Source organism: Amblyomma maculatum, chromosome 3, assembly GCF_055883805.1.
Source record: "Amblyomma maculatum isolate TAMU_Amacu chromosome 3, ASM5588380v1, whole genome shotgun sequence".
Classification (NCBI taxonomy): Eukaryota; Metazoa; Arthropoda; class Arachnida; order Ixodida; family Ixodidae; genus Amblyomma; species Amblyomma maculatum.
This window is the reverse complement of record NC_139346.1, coordinates 108742476-108764329: the sequence shown is the minus strand read 5'-3', so window position 1 is coordinate 108764329 and position 21854 is coordinate 108742476. Positions and strand designations below refer to the sequence as shown.

The 21854-nt window shown below is 47.5% G+C and overlaps 2 protein-coding genes across 6 annotated transcripts in view; one reads left to right on the top strand and one right to left on the bottom strand.

Annotated features, from left to right (window-relative positions):
• Positions 1–9105, top strand: part of LOC146195533 (uncharacterized) — a 52446-nt gene extending 43341 nt beyond the window's left edge. The window contains exon 5 of the mRNA XM_084597857.1: positions 6716–9105. Coding sequence (XP_084453983.1) covers positions 6716–6924 — 209 coding nt within the window. The 3' untranslated portion in view covers positions 6925–9105. The remainder of the gene's footprint in view (positions 1–6715) is intronic.
• LOC146195532 (uncharacterized) overlaps positions 1–21854 on the bottom strand; it is a 113853-nt gene that overhangs the window by 27898 nt on the left and 64101 nt on the right. The gene's annotated exons all lie outside the window — the stretch shown is intronic.

Below are 21854 nucleotides of genomic sequence, written 5' to 3'. Positions count from 1 at the left end.
GCCAACGTTCACCATCCCCGCAAATACGCCGTTCGCGTTGTCCTCTTCCTCGCCGCAGTTCGTCACCATTCTATTCTAGCCACTCACCGCAAAACTAGCCAATGCAGCTCCCGGAGGTGACGCTGCATTTATGATCCGGACCGAAACACCTCTACCGACCCCTGCTATAGAAAATAACCGTATAGACGTCCTTATGGATGGAGTTGCTGTTTCTGGTCTCATTGATACAGGCGCCCAACTGTCCGTTCTCAGCTCCTCATTTCGCTGTCGCCTCAAGAAAGTCCTTACGCCAGCCATCTCGTCCACAGTTCGCGTCGCCAATGGTATCCATGGTTGGCATGCGTACGGCGCGAGTTACCATTGCTGGCAGTCATGCTCCAGTGTTGTTCACCGTCCCACACGAATGTCCCCACGACGTTATAATTGACATTATCTTTTTAACATCCAACTCTGCCCTTATTGACTGCTCTACCGGCCTACGTCGCTTTGACCTTGCGCTCTGCTCTGAAGACCCCTCCTGCTCACCCCGTCTTCGATCAGCACAGTTTAGCCGCCTTCCGCCTGAAACTGCCGTTTACATACCTATGTCGCCATTCCCATCGGTCCCAGATGGCGACTATCTCACGTGTCTCATTACTGATGTCATGCTGCAGCGGCACGTCACCCTTCCTCATATACCTCTGTACATCTTTCAGAACCACACCACTCTCCCTGTCCTTAACTTCAGCTTGTCAACTCATGTTCTGCCCGAGGGAATTTCCTTAGCTGCGCCTGCCCCGATGACAGATTGTGCGATTTCAGCTCTTACTACAGATCATCTAGCTCCCAAACGGATGGAAATTTGGGCTGGTTGGTGCATGATCTAAGGCTAAAAACAGCGCTAACAGAGACGAAGCAGAGAGAAAGACACTTTGCCTCTGTTAACGCTGTTTTTAGCCTCCGATCCAACTCCCTTCCCTGCCGCCACTACCTCGCCCTCCACATCGCGCCCTGGTCCTCTTAACAGCATGATTGCAGCTGATCTCCAACCTGAATTCGCCGCTGAGTTACACACGCTTTTGATTACAGTGACCTTTTTGACTTCGATACCCGCCCATTGGGGCAAACTACAGATGTTAGCCGCCGCATTACCACTGGTGACGCCATTCCTATTCACAGGCTGCCCCATCGTATTTCGCTTGCCGAGCGACGTGTCATTTAAGCTAAGGTCAAAAAGATGTTAGCGAACGACGTAATTGAGCCTTCCAGTAGCCCCTGAACATTCCCTGTCATGTTGGTCAAGAGTGAGTATAACAGGTTCAGATTCTGCGTTGACTACCGTCATTTGAATAAGATAACCAAAAAAATGTCTATACTCTTCCGCGCACCGGCGACGCGCTTGATAGTTTGCACGGAACCAGCTACTTTTCGTCCTTCGACCTTCGTTCCAGCTACTGGCAGGCCCCTATCGACAAGAGAGACCGTGAAAAAACAGCGTTCATCACCCCTAACGGCCTCTATTAATTTAAAGTCGTGCCTTTTGGCCTTTGCAAGACCCCAGCAACCTTTAAACGCATGATGGACTCTGCTCAGAAGCTTCAAGTGGACCACTTGTTTGTGTTATCTTGACAACGTATTTGTTTTCTCCTCAACATTTGACAGCCATCGCCTTCGCTTTTCTACAATCATTTCGCCTTTTCGCCGCGTCGGACCTCAACTAAACTTCAAGAAGTGCAGCTTCCATCACCGAGAAATCAAATTCCGTGGTAACTTGGTTAATGCTTCCGGCGTTCAGCCTGATCCTGACAAGATTCGTGCCGTCAGAGATTTTCCCAATCCGCGTTCATCCAGCGATTATCGAACTTTAATTGGCCTATGTTCATATTTCCGACGATTCGTTCCGAACTTCGCAGCCCTTGCTCGTCCTCTCACCCATCTCCTAAAGAAAGACGTTTCATTTTCTTGGGAGCCTGAACAACTGGCAACTTTCTCGAAGCTTATTACTGCTCTCACTGCTCCACCCGTCTTGGCCCATTTCAACCCATCCGCCAATACTGAACTCTGCACCGACGCAAGTGGCCATGGAATAGGAGCTATACTCACTCAGTGACAACACGGTCGTACAAAGATGTCTGCGTATGCCAGCCGCCTCCTCTCAATGCCCGAACAAAATTATTCTCTCACAGAGCGAGAGCGATTAGCGTTTTTCTGTGCTATTACAAAATTCCGCCCTTATTCGTTTGGCCGCCCTTTTACTGTTTTAACAGGCCATCATGCCTTGTGCTGGCTTTCCTCTCTCAAAGATCCTACTGGCCGTTTGGGGCGCTGGGCGCTACGATTGCAAGAATATACATTTTATGTCATCTACAAGTCCGGCCGGCTTCACTAAGATGCAGAAAGCTTGTCACGTCATTCCGTCGACTCCCCTAATCTACCGACTCTGACGATGACGCAATTGCCTTGTCTGTCTCGGCCTTTTCTAATTGCCGACGAACAGCACTTAGATCCTTCGCTGCATTCATTTATCCTCCGTCTTACCTCCGACCACTGATCCATCTCTCGCCTTATTTGTGCTCCACGAGAACACCCCATACGGAAGTAACATGCGACCAGATGGCACAGACCGTTTGCCCGTCGTTCCCCAACACCTGCGTTTCCATCATCCTTGAACAGTTCTATGATGCCCCAAGGCTGGTCACCTGGGTGTCTCTCGCACATACGACAGCCTGCGCCGACGTTTCTACTGGCCGGGGCTCTACCGCCCTGTCCAGCTGTTCATTACCGCATGTGAACTGTGCCACAGTCGGAAGAAGCCAACAATTTTGCCTTCAGGTCATTTGCAGCCGATCCCCATACCGACTGACCCGTTTTCCCGTGTAGGCGTTCACCTCATTGGACTTTTCCCAGTTTCCGCCTCGGGGAGCAAATGGATTGCCACCGCCACCGATTACGCTACTCGGTACACTATTACCCGAGCCATCCCGACAAGCTTCGCCACAGACATCGCTGACTTCCTTCTACAAAACGGGATTGTTCATAACGGTGCCCCTCATGAACTACTAACTGACCGTGGCCGCTGCTTCCTGTCGCGAGTAGTTGACGAGATTCTCCGTGCATGCTCCGTCCGCCGCAAATTCACCACCGCCTAACACCCCAGACCAAAGGTCTCACGGAATGTATAAACCGTACCCTCACAGACTTGATGGTCATGTATGTGTCTGACGACCACCGAGATTGGGACGTTCATTTCCCGTTTGTGACGTTTGCCTACAATTCATCTTCCCATTCTACCGCTGGATACTCCCCATTTTATTTATTATTTGGCCGACACCCGTTACTGCCCTTCAACACCTCCCTGCCTGTGGCAGACGCCACACGTCAGAGATGCCGTCGCCCGCGCTCATGATGCCTGCGGGATAGCTCGTGCCAGGCTCCTCGCATCCCAAGTATCAGAACATTTCCGGTATGACAGTCGCCACCGCGATGTCCACTACACTCGTGGATCTCTCGTCTTGTTGTGGCTCCCGTGCTGTCGAGTGGGCTTGTGTGAAAAAAGTTTACCTCACTACACAGCACTTACCGTGTTTTGCGCCCCTTGACCGACGTCACCTGCGAAGTTGAATCTGTTTTTCCGAAGTCCCCGTCCACAGGAACAACCTGAGAAATCTGCATGTGTCCCGTTTGAAGCCATATTATGCGCGTTCTATTTCGCTAACCTAGACCGCACCGGGACTTCGCTTTTCCTTTAAGGGGGTAGTGTTACTTAACTGTATTCGCTGTTCGTGCTGAAGATGAAGAAGTGCAACAGACTCCCAGAAGACGACGAAGCTGAGGGTTGTGAAATCGGGGCTATCATCAACATTAGTTGGTGTGACACCCGCAGCATGCATTTAAATATAAATAAAGAAGGGCAAATGAGGGTGCTCGTTATAATACATGAAGGAAAGAAGCCAACAGTCGGCGAGGCCAAGGAAAGCATTGAGGATTGTACTTTGTCTCTTTTTTTAATTTTTACTTCGATAATCACATAAATTAGTTATGCAATCTGTTTAAGGGAAAGATGATTAAACACAAAGTAAAAGAAAAAACAACGTGCCGATGGTGGGAACCGAACCCACGACCTCCAAATATCGCGTCCGGTGCTCTTCCAACTGAGCTACATCGGCCGCTGTCCCGCCTGCTACTTTCTTGGGTATTAATGTTGTCTGCATACGAACCTTGAGAATGTTCACCAGCGCCACCGTGGTGAACACTCGCTGGTGAACACTCTCAAGGTTCGTATGCAGACAACATTAATACCGAAGAAAGTAGCAGGCGGGACAGCGGCCGATGTAGCTCAGTTGGAAGATCACCGGACGCGATATTCGGAGCTCGTTGGTTCTGTTCCCACCATCGGCACGTTGTTTTTTCTTCTACTTTGTGTTTAATCAACTTTCCCCTAAACAGATTGCATTACTAATTTATGTGATTATAGAAAAAAAAAGAAAAAAAATGACAAAGTAGAATCCCATTGCTTTCCTTGGCCTCGCCAACTGTTGGCTTCTTTCCTTCATGTGTATATATATATATATATATATATATATATATATATATATATATATATATATATATATATATATATATATATCATTATTTTTGTGCACGTCGTTTTTTTTAACGTTTTATTGTCAACTTAATGAAAATTTACGTCGTCTACAGTGCATGTTATGTGTACTCAGTGAATTTTAAATCTCATCGTGACGGGTATTTACGCTAGCTATGAATATAGTTTTGTTGTCACTAGCTTTTTAAATGCTGAGCACTAACATACGTGCACTCCTAATGGCATGTCGCGGAGTTACGCAACTTACCGGGTATGACGTAGAAACGGTGCTCGAGAGCGGTTCTCAAGCCAGGCCCAGTGTTGTGCAAGACATTTTGGACAGCGAGTAGTAAAAAGCTAGTCGCAGAACCGTGGCTTCGGGACTTTATATTTGTTATAGTGGTGTGTTTTTTCAATTTTCGTTCCAAGTGTCATGTTGAAACACTGCGCAGCCACCGGGGGAACGACCGCGCACGTCCGCCAAGATCTTGTGCTTCGTATCTGCTTCTGAAGTACGACTGCACAAACTGTAATCCGTGTTGGCAGATGATTTTCGTTCGCAGGAATGTACATTCACTATACCGGCGTTAGCATTTCTTGCAATACAGAAATGTCTGGTGTGCTACTCACAGAGTTCTTTACAAGCAGCAGAATGTTGTTCAAAAGGCCCAATTGCAGCCCCCAATTAGCAGATTTAGCATCTTTCTGCGTCATTTCCGGCTGGCGGCTTTTGCGAGCATTTTCTGAGACATTCACTACAATTACGATTGCGATATTTCGTTTGTGAAACCTCCCTTGACGTACTACTAGAAACGCGCAATTAGCGAAGTGAAGCATTTAAGACTGTACCTTGAAATTGAGCATCTGATTACGTCTTCATCTATGTTTTTGGTGCGGTTTTGTAAAATATGCGTGGGTCAAATGATTCAAGCCAGAAGGAGCGGGAAGCCGATTTTGTTTTCTCCAAAAAAAGGCTCGAGCTGCTCAGAAGGACAATGATAATTTCCCTTCGATCTGACGACCGTTTTCACTTGTGGAAGCCAAAAAACAGGGTGGTAGGTTTAGTCTTTAAGTGGCAGTGGATTGCATCGAATGACATGGGAGAAATGTTCCTTCAACTACGACAAATTCAGAGTTGTGCACAACTTCTGTTAGCACTGCATTCAGTTAGCCACCCAATTTCTCATACTTTAAATGATTACTCGCGTCTCTCATCGCCTGAGTCACTTTGGGTCGTTAAACACGACAAGCCTAATACTAAATGTTCGCAGTAACCTCAGTAATGGTGCACTGGCACAAACGTTGCCAACATGGGTTAAAGAGCTCCAGAACAAATTTATTTGCATAAATTTGCCGTTGCGTACGTCTGTGTTTCTATGTAGTTGTGGGTTTGGCTTGGTTTATGGGTTTAACGTCCAAATTACTAATCATTGTCATAATCAAATTGATTGTGATAAAACTAAGTTAATTTATTTTGGGAGACTCCAGAAATGTTGTACTGGCAGCTAAAAAACAAACCTTCCTGCGCTGAGAGTTTTTGTTCGGTATTCGTTCTCTTGATGCGCTCAGCATGACATGAGATATTTCGTATGTGTAATTTCTGTTTGTTGATTTACTGCACGCAAACTGTAAACACTTTTTTTTTTGTTTAACCCGTAACTAGCATTTTGCTAAGTGTCCAACAGCATTTTCTACTTTAAATTATTTGTTTTAAGCATAAAAGAGACCCAGACATAAGAGATGCCGTAGTGCAAGGCTCCAGAACTTTTGACCACGTGGAGCTCTTCAACGTACACTGACATCGCACAGCATACAGGCGCCTAGCTTTTCGCCTGCATCTAAAAGCGTCCAGTACGCTCTGGATTTGATGCCGCATCCTTGGGCACAACAATCGAGCGCCCCAGCCATTGCAGTAGTAGGTGGGCGCATATAGTTATTGTGCGGTGGTCGTTCGGTGGATGTTAAAAAATAGAGAACTAAATATAATCTATTGCCAGTTAGTCTTGTTACCTAGGTGAGAGAAGCATCCTTTGGATGTCCTTTATTCTCACGATTAGTTTTCATGGATGCGTCTCGGATACCTGTGTGAGGTCAACTAATATTACTGTTGTCGCCTAACGTTGCTGTATACTTAGAATTGCCACTCTACCGCAGGGTTTTTCCGTGACAACTACGGGAGCTACGACGGCCTCTTCAGACTCATCGGTGGCATGCTGACTCTGTCGTTCCTGTTCACAGCCGGCCTCTGGATCACAGGACGCTCTAAGCAGAGAGAGCGAAAGGCCACGATCGTCGTCCCAGACGCTTTCGTGTTTGTGCCGGAGCCAATGCCGACACTCAAGGAGGAGGACACTGACATGTGAAAGTGCAAAATGCACACTACGTCTTTCTTTAGTCAAAACGGTGCAATACGTGGTCATGTAGGGGGTATTTCAAGACGTTATCCAGAACATGCGGCAACATGTGGCTCAATGCTAGCGTTTCGTTAGGTACTTCCAGTGTAGCGTCAATATTCCAGAAAAAGCAGATGGGAAGCTATCATTACGAAGCTAAACTCCCCACTCATAATCGTGTGCTTAGTTAGGCGTTCTGGCTTCAGGCCTCATGCTGGCTTTGTCGCAATAATTAAGTTGATTAGACGTCGTTACGCAATCATGTTGATGTGCGTTTTGAGGCAGATCCTGTTCTTGTCAGCGCAAGCAATGAAATTGGCTGTTAACACATCGACAGCGGCTATTGACTATACGCGCGGCGCACAAGTATTCATGGATTAACTCACTGCGCTCAGAGGGGGTATCAGTTCTAGCTTTTTAGCTGAGCTGCTTTTCTTTTCATTCCTGGCTCCTGGCTTGGTTTGGTTTGGCAAAACTTTATTTCCCACAGTAGGGGTCCTGAAGGATACTTGGCTAGGCGCCAGGTGTAGAGGGTAGCTCCCACGTCGGCACAAAGAGCCCGAAGCTCTCCGCCGCCGCGCGGGCCTCCTGGACAGTCCCAAAGTGATCGTGTAGTGAAGCACTTTTTAACACTTTGTCCCAATCTTCCTTGTTCTTGGCGTAGGCGTCGCTCGATGCACAACCACACAGCATAGGGTTTAACTCTACACGGTCACTGTACCGTTCACACACACGTTGTCCGTCGTAGTCTGGGTGGATGTGCTTCATGCGCCAGGGGTTAGGGTATGAGTTTGTTTGCAGCAAGCGTAACGTGACTGACTGGTTGCGGGTTAATTTCTTATCCGGGAGGGGAAATGCTCGTCTGCCTAGATAAAAGTGCTTAGTGAGCTCGTTGTACGTGTATAATTGATCTTCGTACTCGATATGCGGATTAGCGAGGGAAACCGGAGGGACGCGGTCGATGAGTCCTCGCACCGCCTCGTGTGCGATCTCAACGAGATCGCACTCAATGGGTCACATTACATATGAAAGAAGCCCCAATGCAGAGTAATACACCTGCGATAGTTAAATAGTGCCGTCAAATCTCTGCTCCTCTTTAAGGTGTGCCTGCTTGCTGTTTTCTGTCGAAGGCCACGAAGGCAAATTGATCACCGGCGCACTGTCATGGATGGTATTAGAACCCAGTATTAAAATGTTAAAAATTCTCGGAGCACAAACTAACAATTTCATGTTTCCTATAGTGGGACTCAACTCCGGAACAGCAAATACCCATCAAAGAAGGCCCCCCAGCCTATGGCTCCACCGGTTCCCGTGACGTGGTGATTAATCACGTAGAGTGAAATCGTAGTGAATACTATATTCGAGGACAACATTCTGTGGCTCTACTGAGAATGCCCGGCAGGAAAGCGAAGTGACACTCTTGTGTCCCTGTCTAGTGGAGAATAGCCTCTAACAACCATCTCTTCAACTCCTCCCTTCACACCACCGCAACCCTACTGCGAACAATGCGCGCCACGGCGTGGTAACAAAGACATCTCTCAACCTTTCTGCCTAGTTTCAGCTGCAGCACCTCAGAATAAGCTGCCCGCGAGATTATTAACCGCAATAATCGCGGTCCACGTAACCGGTTGGAGGGCTTCCTTGGATGGGTATTGCCGGCTCCGTTCTTTTTGTCCGACTTCAGCGTTCAAATTTGTGATATTTGTGTTTTCCGTCCATAAGAAAGATTATTTATAGTATCGAAATGCTTCTGTGCACGTGTACAAAACCTGTTTCCGCTCCATATTGCAGATGCCAAGCATTGCACCGCTACAGTATTACCTTGATTTCCTCTCCAGTGTGTGTTCTAGTGAATACTTTGTCTCCCTCTTACTTTCTTGTATTTGTAAAAACTGCGTGAGAACCAGTGTATATATGTAAATAAATATTGTGGCAATGTATAAGCATCTCCGGGACGTTGTCATTCCTGCTTGCTTAAATACTGATATTAAAGGCTAGCTAAAGTTCCTTAAATGGAGAAATTGCTCTTCACCATTCACCCGAGAGAACAGCCAACCATATATCACAACAATAAAACCAAATAGATATCGAAGACGTTTCACACTTTTTACTGGTTCAGTATTCTGGCCCACCACCACCGTTTTCTAACAAAACTAATTTTGAAGGGTAGCTGACAGCAGTGTGGGGCCAATGTGCTGACTTGACGTGGAAACGGCATTACTCAATGGTACTTCATATGATTCCATCTAGATTGGTAAATTTGTAATAAGTTTCTCATTTTTCATTAGTAGAGTTCAGAGTTTAGGCAAATATTTATTTTTGTGTCCTAGCCGCACCATTTTTAGAGCACCTTTCAAACTTTCATTAAATATTAGAAAAAATTGGAAACCACAATTCGAAGACCCCAGCTACACATTTTTTGATGTGACTTGGCCTCTACAATCGTTTTACAACCCGCTTATTTAACTAATATCTACTATGTTAACATTTTACGGTTCGGAATCCATTTTTCTTCGTCACATTCGCTACTATTATGCAACGCACTGAACAACAGATATGTCTTAGTATTTTAACATATGACTGTTGTGCACCTTGGTAGCCTTATACCAGCCAGACGGCTGACGTTTAAATTTACTTCAATGCTTTGTCTTAATCTATATAGAATATGTAAAGGAATTGGTTATGTTTTAGGCATAAGAATTTTTCTTACGCACTTTTCTGTAACATAACTGTGTCAATATCGTCGATGTTCATGAATAAAGTCTGAGGGTGTCCTGAATTTATTAGCGATTACCTTGGTAAACACACTTAATGAACAGAACGCGAGCAGGTCTATTTGTAATTTTTTTATGGTCCACGACATCCTATTTCTGATAGGTTGGGATTATGTCAGCCATCTTCTGAGATCCTGATAAGATTCGAGGTAATAAGGCACTGTGTACACGGAGCTACCGGTTTTGTAGTACAATCTTTCGATCGTCTTTCGATATATCTGCATTTTTGGTTCTGATCAGTATTTTGCCTTTTCCATTGCCTGTAAAGCTGCCTTTACTTCCTTCTTCCTTTACGTGTCTGCATCTATTTCCTCTGTGCTACAGCAGATATGATTTAGGTTCTGATCGCTTCGGCTATTGTATAAATATGTGTAGAACTTCTAGACCTCTTTACTATCTCATTACTTTTCTGATTGGAATTTTTCTTCTTGCCTCACAGCACACATATCTAAGGATTGCCCTTGCTTAGTTTATCTTTGACCGCTTTATCTTTGTTCTTTGCAGTCTGCCTAATTATATTTTCATTATAGCTCATGACTATTTATTGATTACTTTTCATAGTTCGATCCATTCTAGTGTGTCTTTGATTATATAGGCTTGCGGGCTCTGTTTTACTCAATCTGATCGTTCACATTCTAGAAGAACCCGCTGATATCCTGTTTAACTCTCCCATCACCTACTTTTCTGCGCACTTCATATTGCTACGTGGTGACAAGCGAAAAGATAGCACAACAGGGCGATAGGGTGAAGGATGGTCTATTGGCTGGCCTAGCGCAAGAGCGCCTCTCGCGCCACTGCCGATCTTCTTCGCTACTATGTTAAGAGCTATGAGCATCACTCCAACTATAGGGTGGTCGTCCTCGTTTATATCCGAGTGTGTATCCTGCCGTGATCTCCTGAATTTGTGTACTTTCTCTCGGCCTGATAGCTATCTGATGGACTTGTTTTATTTCAGTTCCCTCCATTTCCTCTAGAAGCCTAGGCTTATTCCAGCCCTTACCATCTTGTGGTCCCGCATTGCACCTCTCTAAACACCTCCACATTCGGCATAACGCCAGGGCGAGCGTGCTGTAGGAAGTCTATTTAATTTTTGGTCTCACCAACGGGGTTCTTCTGTATCCGCTTCCTGTCATTTCGCTTGCAGACAGCACTCATGATCCGTTAACTATTTCAGTCCTATAACTCTACCCAAAACTGCCCCTGCTATTCCTGCCTCCTATGCAAAAGTCACCCGCCCCTTAATCGTCAGCCACATGTTTGACCACGTTGGCATTGAATTCGCCCATTTTTACTGTTTATATAGCATATTTGCTTTAATCAGGGCCGATTTCACACCTTCAAGAACTTTGGCCTAACTAGCCTTATGATAGGGTTACGTTAACTTGAGTACTGGGGCCAGTTGGCAGGTATTCATGGTAAACGAGTGCGAAAAATACTAACGCGGCAAAGAAGACAACACGACATGAGCGCTCACTCGCCACTGAATGGTGTATTCGGAAAAGAGCGAAAGATGGAGAAAATACAATAAAAACAAAAGAAGATGCCGCATTAGGGACTCTAATTAGCACATCAAAACAAGCATATAATGAATACTACAGGAAAGCGGAGCACATGGCCAGAATAAAAGCACGCACAAATTGATTTTTCATCAATGAATGCAATTTCAGGGATTTTTAAAGGGATTAAACGGGTGCTGATGCACATATCAATTGATTTGGCAATGTAATACGCTTCCTTAGGCTCGCACGTGAATTGGCTTAGGTGTGTAAAAAGTGAACGGCTCAATTGTGTTCTCAAATTTTTGCACACATCGGCTACGCTTTTGTAATTGTTTCAATACCTGCAGTGGTCAGCCCGGTTAGGGCAGTCATGGCTAAGAGAATTCTTGTCGCAGCATGGAATATACGCGTCATGGAACACAGAATCCTCTTAGCTATGACCACTATAACCTGACTGACCACTGTCGGGATTGCAAACGATTAGGAAATCGTATACCAAAATTTGAGAACACCCTTCCAAGCCAATTCGCCTATTTCATAGGGCCGCTATGCGCATGCGCACCTCTGCCCTGGTTGAAAACAAACCACCAGGCCCTGCGATGCATGGGCAGTTCTTTCTTTCTGCGATTGGCGCAGTCGGAGCTAATCTCGGGGGCCATGCGCAGTTCATATTCGCGACAGGCGTATGGGACAGATGGCAGTAGCTGTTAAGAACATATATTACCTTTTCGCAGGTAGCTGGGTCTAATAAGGATGGTTTCAAACACTAGCAGACGAATTTTCAACAACTCCCAGAGGATGCCGCATTTAGTCAAAAAGGCGGATTCTCTCGTATTGCAAAATATATTGACACGTGCGTCGGCACCTCTTCAGTCACCTTATCCAGCCCTGAAATTGCATTCATTTATGACAAATGACTTTGCCGCGTGCTGCTCTTGTGATGATCTTCTTTGTTTTGCTTTCTAATGTATCCTGCACGTTTCTGCACGTCCTGATTATGGTCCCTGATGCAGAATCTTGTTCTGTTTTCTTTGTATTTAGCCTCTCTTGTGCTCTTAATTTAGTTTTTCTTTTTCGAATAACTTATTCACGTTCGAGGGAACGCTTGTGTCGTGTGGTTGTCTTCTCTGCCGTGTTCGTCTTTTCTCGTTCGTTCACCATGAATATGGCAAGATGCTGGTGTTTAAGCCTACCTCTTTTAGTTTTACCTCTGAATAAGCCTAATTATATATTGCCACCCTCTACAGTGTTATGCTCCTGTATACACCTTTACCTTTTCAGCTGTAGCTTTATTGATACCAAATACAATGCATATAGTCTTCGTCTTTCGGCTCTCTTTTCTGTAGCATTGTACACACGTCATATCTTCTAACCTCACTACTGCGCCCTGTGACATACAGTTCAATACCAGCTCGTTCCTTACACACCTCTTCTATAAACTAGCCTCACCAGGTAAAGTTCTAGAATTTAACGTTGACAGAGATTCTTATCAAACTCCACTACACCAAAGATCTATCCGGCGCCTTGTTCACTTGGTCCGCACCTACTGGAAACTGAAGGCCGGTGGCTAACTTTCGCATTCATACAGAATGTTGTAATCAAGTACTTCGCCACGATGGCAAACACCTCTTGTGGCGGGCTTACTGTACTCTACATGTCCGTAATCCCGTCTACAAACTCTGGGAATGAAAAACATTATGAGGGACACTTCAGCTCCCATTTTTAGGGTAAGAAGTGATAGCGTAGGCTACCAGCCCACATACGAAGGCCCGGTTTAACCAAGCCATTTGAATGTACCTGCGTGATCCAGAAATACCGGTTCCGATTCGACAACCGAAAGCACTGGAAGGTTGATTCTAAACCCACTTTCTTATGTAAAATCAGCAACCTGACTTGACAGCTCCTCCCAACTTTTTGATACCTGTCATCACTTCTGTGCAGAAACAAGGCCGAAGAGTATCTGATGATGTGATTACGCCACATTGTTCAGCTTCCCGTAGGTGCACATGACTGCCTGGCAGGCCGCGCTCTCCATGATATTCGTTCTTGGTGTAGCTTGTTCTGGCATTTGTTGCAACTCCTCGATTTAAGGCCAAGTGGGTGTCTAGTGAACGACCAAGCCAGAAGCTCCATCAGCTTTTTCAACTGTAGAATTCAACTGGCCTTGCTTTCTTCTCACACCACCAGCCGTCTCTGATGTTCCAAAGAAATCACCGACACAACTTTTTTAGCTTTTTGGACTGACCTGGAGAACATTTTCTAAGTTCCAACAATTACGCGCGGCGCTTCATAGAGGACGCTCGGTTTGGTTTGGGTAGATTTGGTTTTATTTGTAAGGCTTAATGTCCCAAAGCAACTCAGCTACGACAGACGCTGTAGTGGAGGGCTCCGGAAATTTAAACCACCGAAGGTTCCTTAAAGGCCCACTGTCCACCCTCCGGTCGAAAATATTTTCTTCCCCGTTGACTGTGAGACTTCACCCCTAGAACGCAAGGCCGCAAAATGCTTTTGAAAAGAGAAACTAATAACGCAGTTACAGCCACCGCAATAACCCGATTCTGTCATGCTTCTCTCCTTCCGTTCCCTCGCAAAGGTCTTTCACTCTCCTGCCCGAGGTCGTCTAGCCTCCGCAAGACAAATTCCCCTTCCTCCTCCGCTTTTGGCGGAAGGTGGGGCGTGGCACTCCGATAGCGCAAACAAAAAAAAAGAAAAAAATGGCCGAGGGAGCGCGCGCCGCTGGATTCGGTCTGGCCGCGGCGAGGGAAAAGCGCGCAGCGAGTGGTAGACACCCATCCTTCTCCCGTCAGTCAGCGAGACGGACCAATGGACGTCGTTCGAGGTACGTACGTCATTACTGTGGCCCGTCGGGCCAGCGCAGGAAACGGGGAAGCTGGCTTCCCGGAAGAGAGCATGAGAGAGCTTTGAATTGTATTTTCGATGCTTTGCTGCGCGCGTGTCACTGTAGTATTTTGCACAGACCATCTCCGGTACCTGATCGAAACACAGGGCTCCTTTGCTTAAATGGGCCTTCCCTGGATAGTGGCCCTTTAATGTGCACTGACATCGCAGAGCACATGGGCGCCTTGCTCTTCGCCTCCATCGTAAAGTGGCCGCCAAAGCCGGGATCGGATCCCGCGTACTTGGAGAGTAGTCAAACGCCCAAACCACTGCCCCTCCATGGAGGTATTATGATACAGTACAGCCAGCGTGTTTCTCCAGAAAGCGAATATAACTGGTTCACAGTAAAGGAAAGGTGCAGTATCTGTCACATATGTAGTGCGCAACTCCGATCGGTTACGTAAGGTGTTCGTAAGATATATTATCGCCTGCCATATAGCCCCTAAAGGTAGAGTGTTCAGTGTAGCAGCGGATGTCTTCACGAGGGAAGGTTGAAGAGCAGTGAGAACTTTTAAAAGGACCTCTGCGCGCAGTGATGAAGGCACAAGCAAACCGCACAAGCAGTTTGAGCGAGTTTATTGTATTGCGGCAATATATTTCTAAGAAGAATAACTCAATTGTAAGCAATTACTGTTCTGTAATTATCAGTTACTTTCCTGGTACTCCAATTTACCAAAGTATTCAGCTACATTTGTTTTGGCGTAATAGTAATTCCAATCCGCTACTAATTTTCTGTAACATGTACGAAGCTAGATAGGATCATATCCGTATTGAAAAAACCTATTTGCGATTTTAATGGGTCCTGTATGAAATAATAAGGGAGTACAGTCCAGCCCACTTATAACAGCCGCAGATATAACGAACGCTCGCTTAGTACGAACGAGGGTGGTGCTACCGTCAAAATATATATTGGGGCAATGGCACAGTGTCTCACACAGAACGAACTGTTGTGGCCTCAACACTCGGTTAGAGCGAACGCGAAGCTGTCGGGCCCCGTAGTTGACCGAGCCGGCGGTGTTTGGCGCGGTTTCGCTCGACTGCGAACCCGCGGCAGGCAAATTTCGAGCACTTTGTGTTCCCCTGACACTACGCGAACTCAGAGCGCACAAAGCGTCCCCCGGTGCTCCTTTTGCGGGTAAAATAAAGTAAAAAAGAAAAAGCGCGCGTTGAAAAATGAAAACGAAAAAGCGCGCGCGCGCGGTGACAAAAGAGAAAGTGGCGCCGCCCGGGTCGCTGTGATGCATCCGCATGATCTGCGTCGGCCAATCCGGAAAGTCAGACGCCTGCTCTACCGGCTCAAACCGGTTCTCCATTTGTTGCTCCGTTGCCACCCTGCGCTGAGGGCATTGCACCGTCGATTCTTTCTGTGCGATGGCACTGCGTTGACATCGTTGCCGCATCCGTGCCTTTTCCTGACCGGAGAGTTGAAGGCTGCCTCAACGCGCGAGCCCAAGGGCTTGACTTGCGCCTGGTGCGATGGAGGACTGTACGCCGACCTCTTCAGGTGCTAAAAGGAAAGCTGTCGACATCGCAACGAAGATGGCCATTGTTAATGAACTTGCTCAAGGTGAAAAAAACTACAAACTAGTCAAGAAGTACGGACTCTCGAAATCGGCCATTTCAACCATTGCTAAGGCCAAGGAAAAGATTCTTGGTGCTACCGTGAATGCCGACTCGACGACTAGAAAGCGCCTTCGGAAGGCGACCTACGGGGACGTTGAGGACGCACTGCTGAAGTGGTTCGCTGACGCCCGGTCTCGCAACATTCCGATCAGTGGACCGCTGATGCTCTCTTTTTCGACTTTCCCGATTTCAGATGGCTCCACCGGTTTAAGGCTCGCCACGGAATTGTTTTCAAGGCGGTCGTCGGCGAGGCCCCATCTGTGAACAACGAGGACGTAGATTCGTGGCTTTCCGACAACTTCCCAACAATCACGAGCTATGCTCCACGGGACGTTTACAATGTTGACGAGACTGCGTTGTTTTACCAGATGTTGCCATCTAAAACGCATGCCTTGAAAGGCGACAAGTGCGCAGGAGGGAAGAACAGCAAGTTGCTCATAACCGTTCTTCTGTGTGTCAATATGGACGGCAGTGACCGGCAGCTGCCTTTTGTCATTGGCAAGTCACGTAAGCCGCGATGCTTTAGAAGCTACGTGCCCGTTGGCTACAGGAACAATACAAAAGCCAGGATGAGTCGGGACTTATTTGCCGAGTGGCTTGTAGAGTTCGACCGCGACATGGCACGAAAAAACGGGAAGGTCCTGCTCGTGCTGGATAACTTTGCGGCGCCCCATGTGCAGCCTTCCTTGAGTGCGGTGACAGTGCTCTTCCTTCCCAATGCAACCTGCAAAATTCAGCCGCTGGATATGCGCATCATTCATGCGTTCAAGGTGTGTTACAGGCGGCGCGTCATCCAACGCTTGTTGATCACGATTGATGCTGCCATGCCAGTTCGCATCAGCTTGCTTGCCGCCGTGGAGATGTTGAAAGCGGCGTGGATGGGACTCACCGCGGAGTGCATAGCAAATTGCTTCCGCAAGGCGGGTTTTATGTGCCAATGCACCGAGGACGCCATAGATCACCCACCGGCGCAACGCGTCGTTGACACGCAGCTGGCCGGACCTGACGTTGCCTGAGACGATTTCGTTTCTGCTGATGACGACGCCGACATTGCGGAGCCATGCACTGACGAAGCTATTGTGCGTGAAGTGCGAGCCCTTCCTGACTGCCCAGAGACCGACGAGGACGATGACGAGGATGCTGCTCTACTGCCGGTTGCTGTGAACGCTCCAACCACGATCGGTTACATCGCGTAGCTTAAGGAACTCGTGTGCAGTAGAGGCCTTGGCGACGAACATATTACTGCGCTGGAGAAATTAGAAACGGCAGTGATGCGATCAGCTTTGAAGAAGCAGACATGCATTACGGACTTTTTTCAAAAATAAAGGTAACTTTCATCTCGCTTTCTCTTTTTGCCCGTGTTATAGGTGGTCCACTTACAACGAACTTTGCATACAATGAAGAAATGACGCGTGACGATCAAGTTCGTTATAAGTGGGCTGGACTGTATGTAGGATCCGAAGTGGGGCATAAAGGACCCATAAAGGAGCATGCAGGACTAGTAAGAGGTCGCTCAGTATATGCATATAGGTCCTTTTTCTCATTTACAGACTCTTTTAACTCCTGTATATCGCATGTAGGATATATATTAAGAGTTATCGGAGCTGTGAATAGGTCCTGTGCACCATGATACAGGAATTAAACGTACTCCTTAATCAGGATTTGTTTATGCAAGGTTGCAAAAGCAAAGTTTAATACATGCATGCAGCGTTCCAGCTAAATTGAATCAAGATTGAAAAACAACATACCCTTTTTCAAATTTTGATGAAATGAACATTATTGAAAGTTTGTTTTGTATTATTGATCTCTGTAAGTGCCCCTGTGAGTGCATGCGATAATTAGAATCAACAATCGCTGCATGTCTTCCTACCTTATGTCGCACGTTCATATCTACAGCTGATGACGAGTCGACAATGCGAAAGTGCAAGGAATAAATTCGCCGTTCCACATGAACATACTCGAGCAGAACTCAAAACAATTCGTTGCCCACCGAACTATTCATTGATTGCTGCATATCAATAGCGATGTTGATTTAAGGGTTTGCATACGCAAAAAGGCCTAATAGGCAGTGAAATACTCCGGCTGCTTCGCTGGCAGCATGTGAAGCTAAAAAGCGATCTATGACAAGTGGCGCATACGAGATAGCTCGGTTGTAGAAAGAAAAATGCGCTCTAACATGAAAAAAAAAACGCTGGCACAAAACATATTCGCATATTCTGAGGTGTATGTGCTAGAAACTGATACGTTTGAATGATGGATGATAGTGGTTAGCCCTGGTGATAGAAAAAAAAGGTTTAGTGTGTCTACAGGACCATGGACGAAGGACGACCGCACTTGAGAAAAAGATACAAAGTGCGAAACAGCAAAGTAGCACTAAAAAATGAAAATATAAGCAACTCTTTGGAGTAGGATAGACCGAAATAATGGACAAGTACATATGCGTCAATATCGACATTTAGCGATCATGAACAGGTGGCAACCCAACTAGCTGCTGCTGAAAGGAAGCGCGCTAGAGCCTTGGCGGCCTACACATATAGCATTGTTCACAAGAGCCTATGTATGCAACGCGGTACTGTAGTCAGCCATAATGACCACAATCGACAGGGGCTCCGTGCGCAGGCTACTCATATCATGGACAGTCTTCATTTAGCACTCTACGGCAGAGCCCATGCGCCGAAGCAATCTTTTCTGGAGCACGAAGCGAGGCGAACTGGGCCTTGTGAACGTAGAACTTAAGCTTGTCATCTAAAGGATCATTTTCTATTAAAACGAAAAAGATAATTTTCTTCGCGTGGCACTCAGTATATCTGCTGGGTGCATTTGACCCCTTGGTTGGCCACAACTAAGCCAATATGCCACGGCATGAGAGCCACAGCTTTCTACAAGGAGGCAGCGCAGTCTCTGGTGCTGCTGCAAGGGCTTTTCTTCTGGGAGTACCTGCTCGCAGTAAAATCGAAAAAGCTGTACTGGGACCTGCTGGTACAATTTCTGCTACCTCCAGTATATCGACAACCACCAATAGGTATGAACAAGATTGACGTCCTCAAGCGAGTCAGGAGGCTGCCCGTTCCAACAGGCTCCAAGGATTTCTTTTTTAGTTTCCACAGAGGAGTTTTGTCCGTGAAAGCCCGTCAGGCAGAGTGGGTTTTCTTCCTACCATGGCGGAAATTCTCTCTTGTGTGGCCGGCGGGAGACCACTCAACATGCTTTTATGGTGTGCAACACAGCGCACATATTCTAGGACAAAATACGGGGAGTTTTCGCAATGGATTTGGACGTCACATGCCCAAGCCACTTGTGTCTCGACGCGCTTTGGTATTGTTCAGAGTTCCGAGACATTGTGATAGTACTTGCATTGCGTGCACTCTGGCGTGAGCCCGTGAATGTGGTGGAGTATGTGAGTTGGCCAAGTCCTGGGTCGGGACAAAATTGCAGTCAAATTACTAGCTAACTTACACGACCCGGCCTACCAGTCCTCAATGGATTACATAAAAAAAATTGGCTTGGGGGCACGCCACTCCCCATCGATTGGAAGACTGCTCAGGTCACGTTCATTGTATGGTTTTCGCCCGCGCAGGTCCGCACAAGATGTTCTGCTACAACTTAATCGGGACATTCTTGACCCTTGGTCGAATGCCCCCACAACGACAAGGTCGTACACGAGTAAACTACTAAAGAGTACTAACTCATCTTTCATAAAACGGCTGCAGACGCAACGCGTACAGATACATTCGGCAATTTTTGACAGACAGCCAATCCTACATTAAAATCCTGGACACCGAACATGGACCGTTCCAACTTGGAACCAGAGGAACACCACAGGGTGCAGTGCTGTCTCCTCTCGCCACGCCTCCTCTCCTCTCCTCTCCTCTCGCCTCTCGTATTCAATTTGGCTATGACGCACCTTCCGGCCAAATTGGGTGCTGTCGCTGGTGTGCAACATGCTCTGTATACCGATGACATCACCCCATGGGTCACTCAGGATCTCCTTGGAGATATTGAGGTCAACTTGCAGCAAGCGGCAACCATAGTGGACCGCTATGCTCGCCGCTGCGGCTTTCAATTCTCCCCTCAAAAATCTGAATTTGTACATAAACGCCCCTCACCAAAGTTTACGGCCAAAATTTAGCACTCTCTGGAGACAGGCACAATTCTCCAATGCACAGAAGTCCGGGTATTGGGGCTCTTCATTCATCAACATAGATGGTCGGACCCTACCTTGGCGAACCTTCGTAAGGTGGGGGACCAGGTGGGCCGCATGGTCCACCGGATTTCTAGCAAACGTGTGGGTTGCGGTGCGCAAGATGCCTTGCGGCTGGCGCATGCATTCGTGACCAGTCAAATCCTGTATTCGACTCCTTAGCTCCACCTCCGGAAACAAGACGATGATGCACTCGAAGTGATCCTGGCCAAAATTTTGAAGAGAGCCCTCGAGCTCCCAGTGAACACCTCCAGCCAACGTCTACTGGTGTCACGAAATCGGCGCCCATTTTCATCAAGCCGGTACGGCGCGAGGCCCGCGCGGCGTCGCGTGGAAGGCATGGAGAGCAAAAGCCCCTTCCCCGCGCGGGAGAGCGTGTAGCTTTGTACGCGCTGCCGTGACCCTCTTTCCCATTGCCCGGGGAGGACGGTGGTTCATCGGCCTGGAATGTGCCCTTCGAGAACTTTCTATGGGACCTGGCCAATGACGACGCGCGGCTCGACGGGAGGAGAAGAGGGAGCTACAACCAGCGAAGCTATGTGTGTGTGCGCGCTAGCTTTGGCGCGTGTTAACAAACAGACGCGGCGCGCCCTATTTAAAGCGACCGCGCCGCTTGTTGAGTCAGCCAGTCAGTCAGTCAGTCAGTTCGTCAGTGCTTTGCGACGTGTTCGGCTGGACTCCCGGGGATCACCCGCTGCTGGCAAGCCCACGGACTTTCAAGGGAGCGGCGCTCGTCTCGTATGGCGGCCACATCGTGACTCTTGAGGCGTCGGACTGCAACAGTGCCCGGTGAACAATTTGGTGTTTGTTTATGTACTCTCTCGTGTTTCATCTGTTGTAAAGCCTCTATGTTATTGGATACCTGTGTAATTGCATGCTTAGCGTTTGTATTCTGTGAACCTCTCGTCTGTTGTATTTCAAGTGATCTTGTGTATTCCTTTGTATCGTCTCTTGCTGTGCATAAATTGTGTTTTGTTTGTTACTTCTGACTCCGATCCTTACTCTGGTTTGAACCGGCGACCGCTGGGCACCAAACGACCACCCCCTTCCGTCACTACAAGGTAGCTGAATTCCGGCTGAGCTTGCCACGCAGGTCGAGGGCATCTCCTTTGCGACCGGAACAGCTACCCCCACTCACTCTAAGGGTGTCTGGGAGTGTGCGCACCGTTAAGGGCGCATCGTTAATAATACCCCATATTTATTAACGGGTGACAGCTGGGCCTGGGCAAGGTGAATACGTTCCGGGAGATCCGAGAGGCTTACTTAACCAACCAATACACACGTCTTTCTAAGACACTGTAGGGTCGCCGCCTCCTTGCCCGGCTACACATCCAACATACCACCCTTATAGAAGAGCGTGTGTGTCTCCCTTTTGAGTGGAGATGCGCCTTCCACGTACGCCCTCTTCCTAAACACATGACACGTGAAGACCGCAATGGCCGGTTCCCGGCGCGGGCGGCAGCCCTGGGCCGCCAGTAAGGATCGAAGCCCGGCATTTATTACGTGGACGCCTCCAGTCCCCACCATGGGGGATGGTACACGGCCGCAGTGATCCACCATTACAAAACTGTTAACGGGCTTACATTTCGCGGCCGCGACATCACTCACGCGGAGGAGGTTAACATTGGGCTAGCAGCTGCCCCCACTAATTGTAAAATAATTCTCTCTAACTCGCGAGGGGCCTGTCGGAACTGTAAAAAGAACGGAGGTTTGGGCTAGTTGGTGACCATTCCTGTTTAGCCGTCGTTGTGTACCTCCTTCCACTCGTCTCTGTCCTTTTGCGCTGTTGCTTAAACATGCTTATCGGAACGTCGAGCAAGGCTGGGCTCCATACTACGCTTACCGACTACTTAAAAATTGAACCTATAACGGGGACTCCGCTCACCTGAAAATAGTATGGGGTCC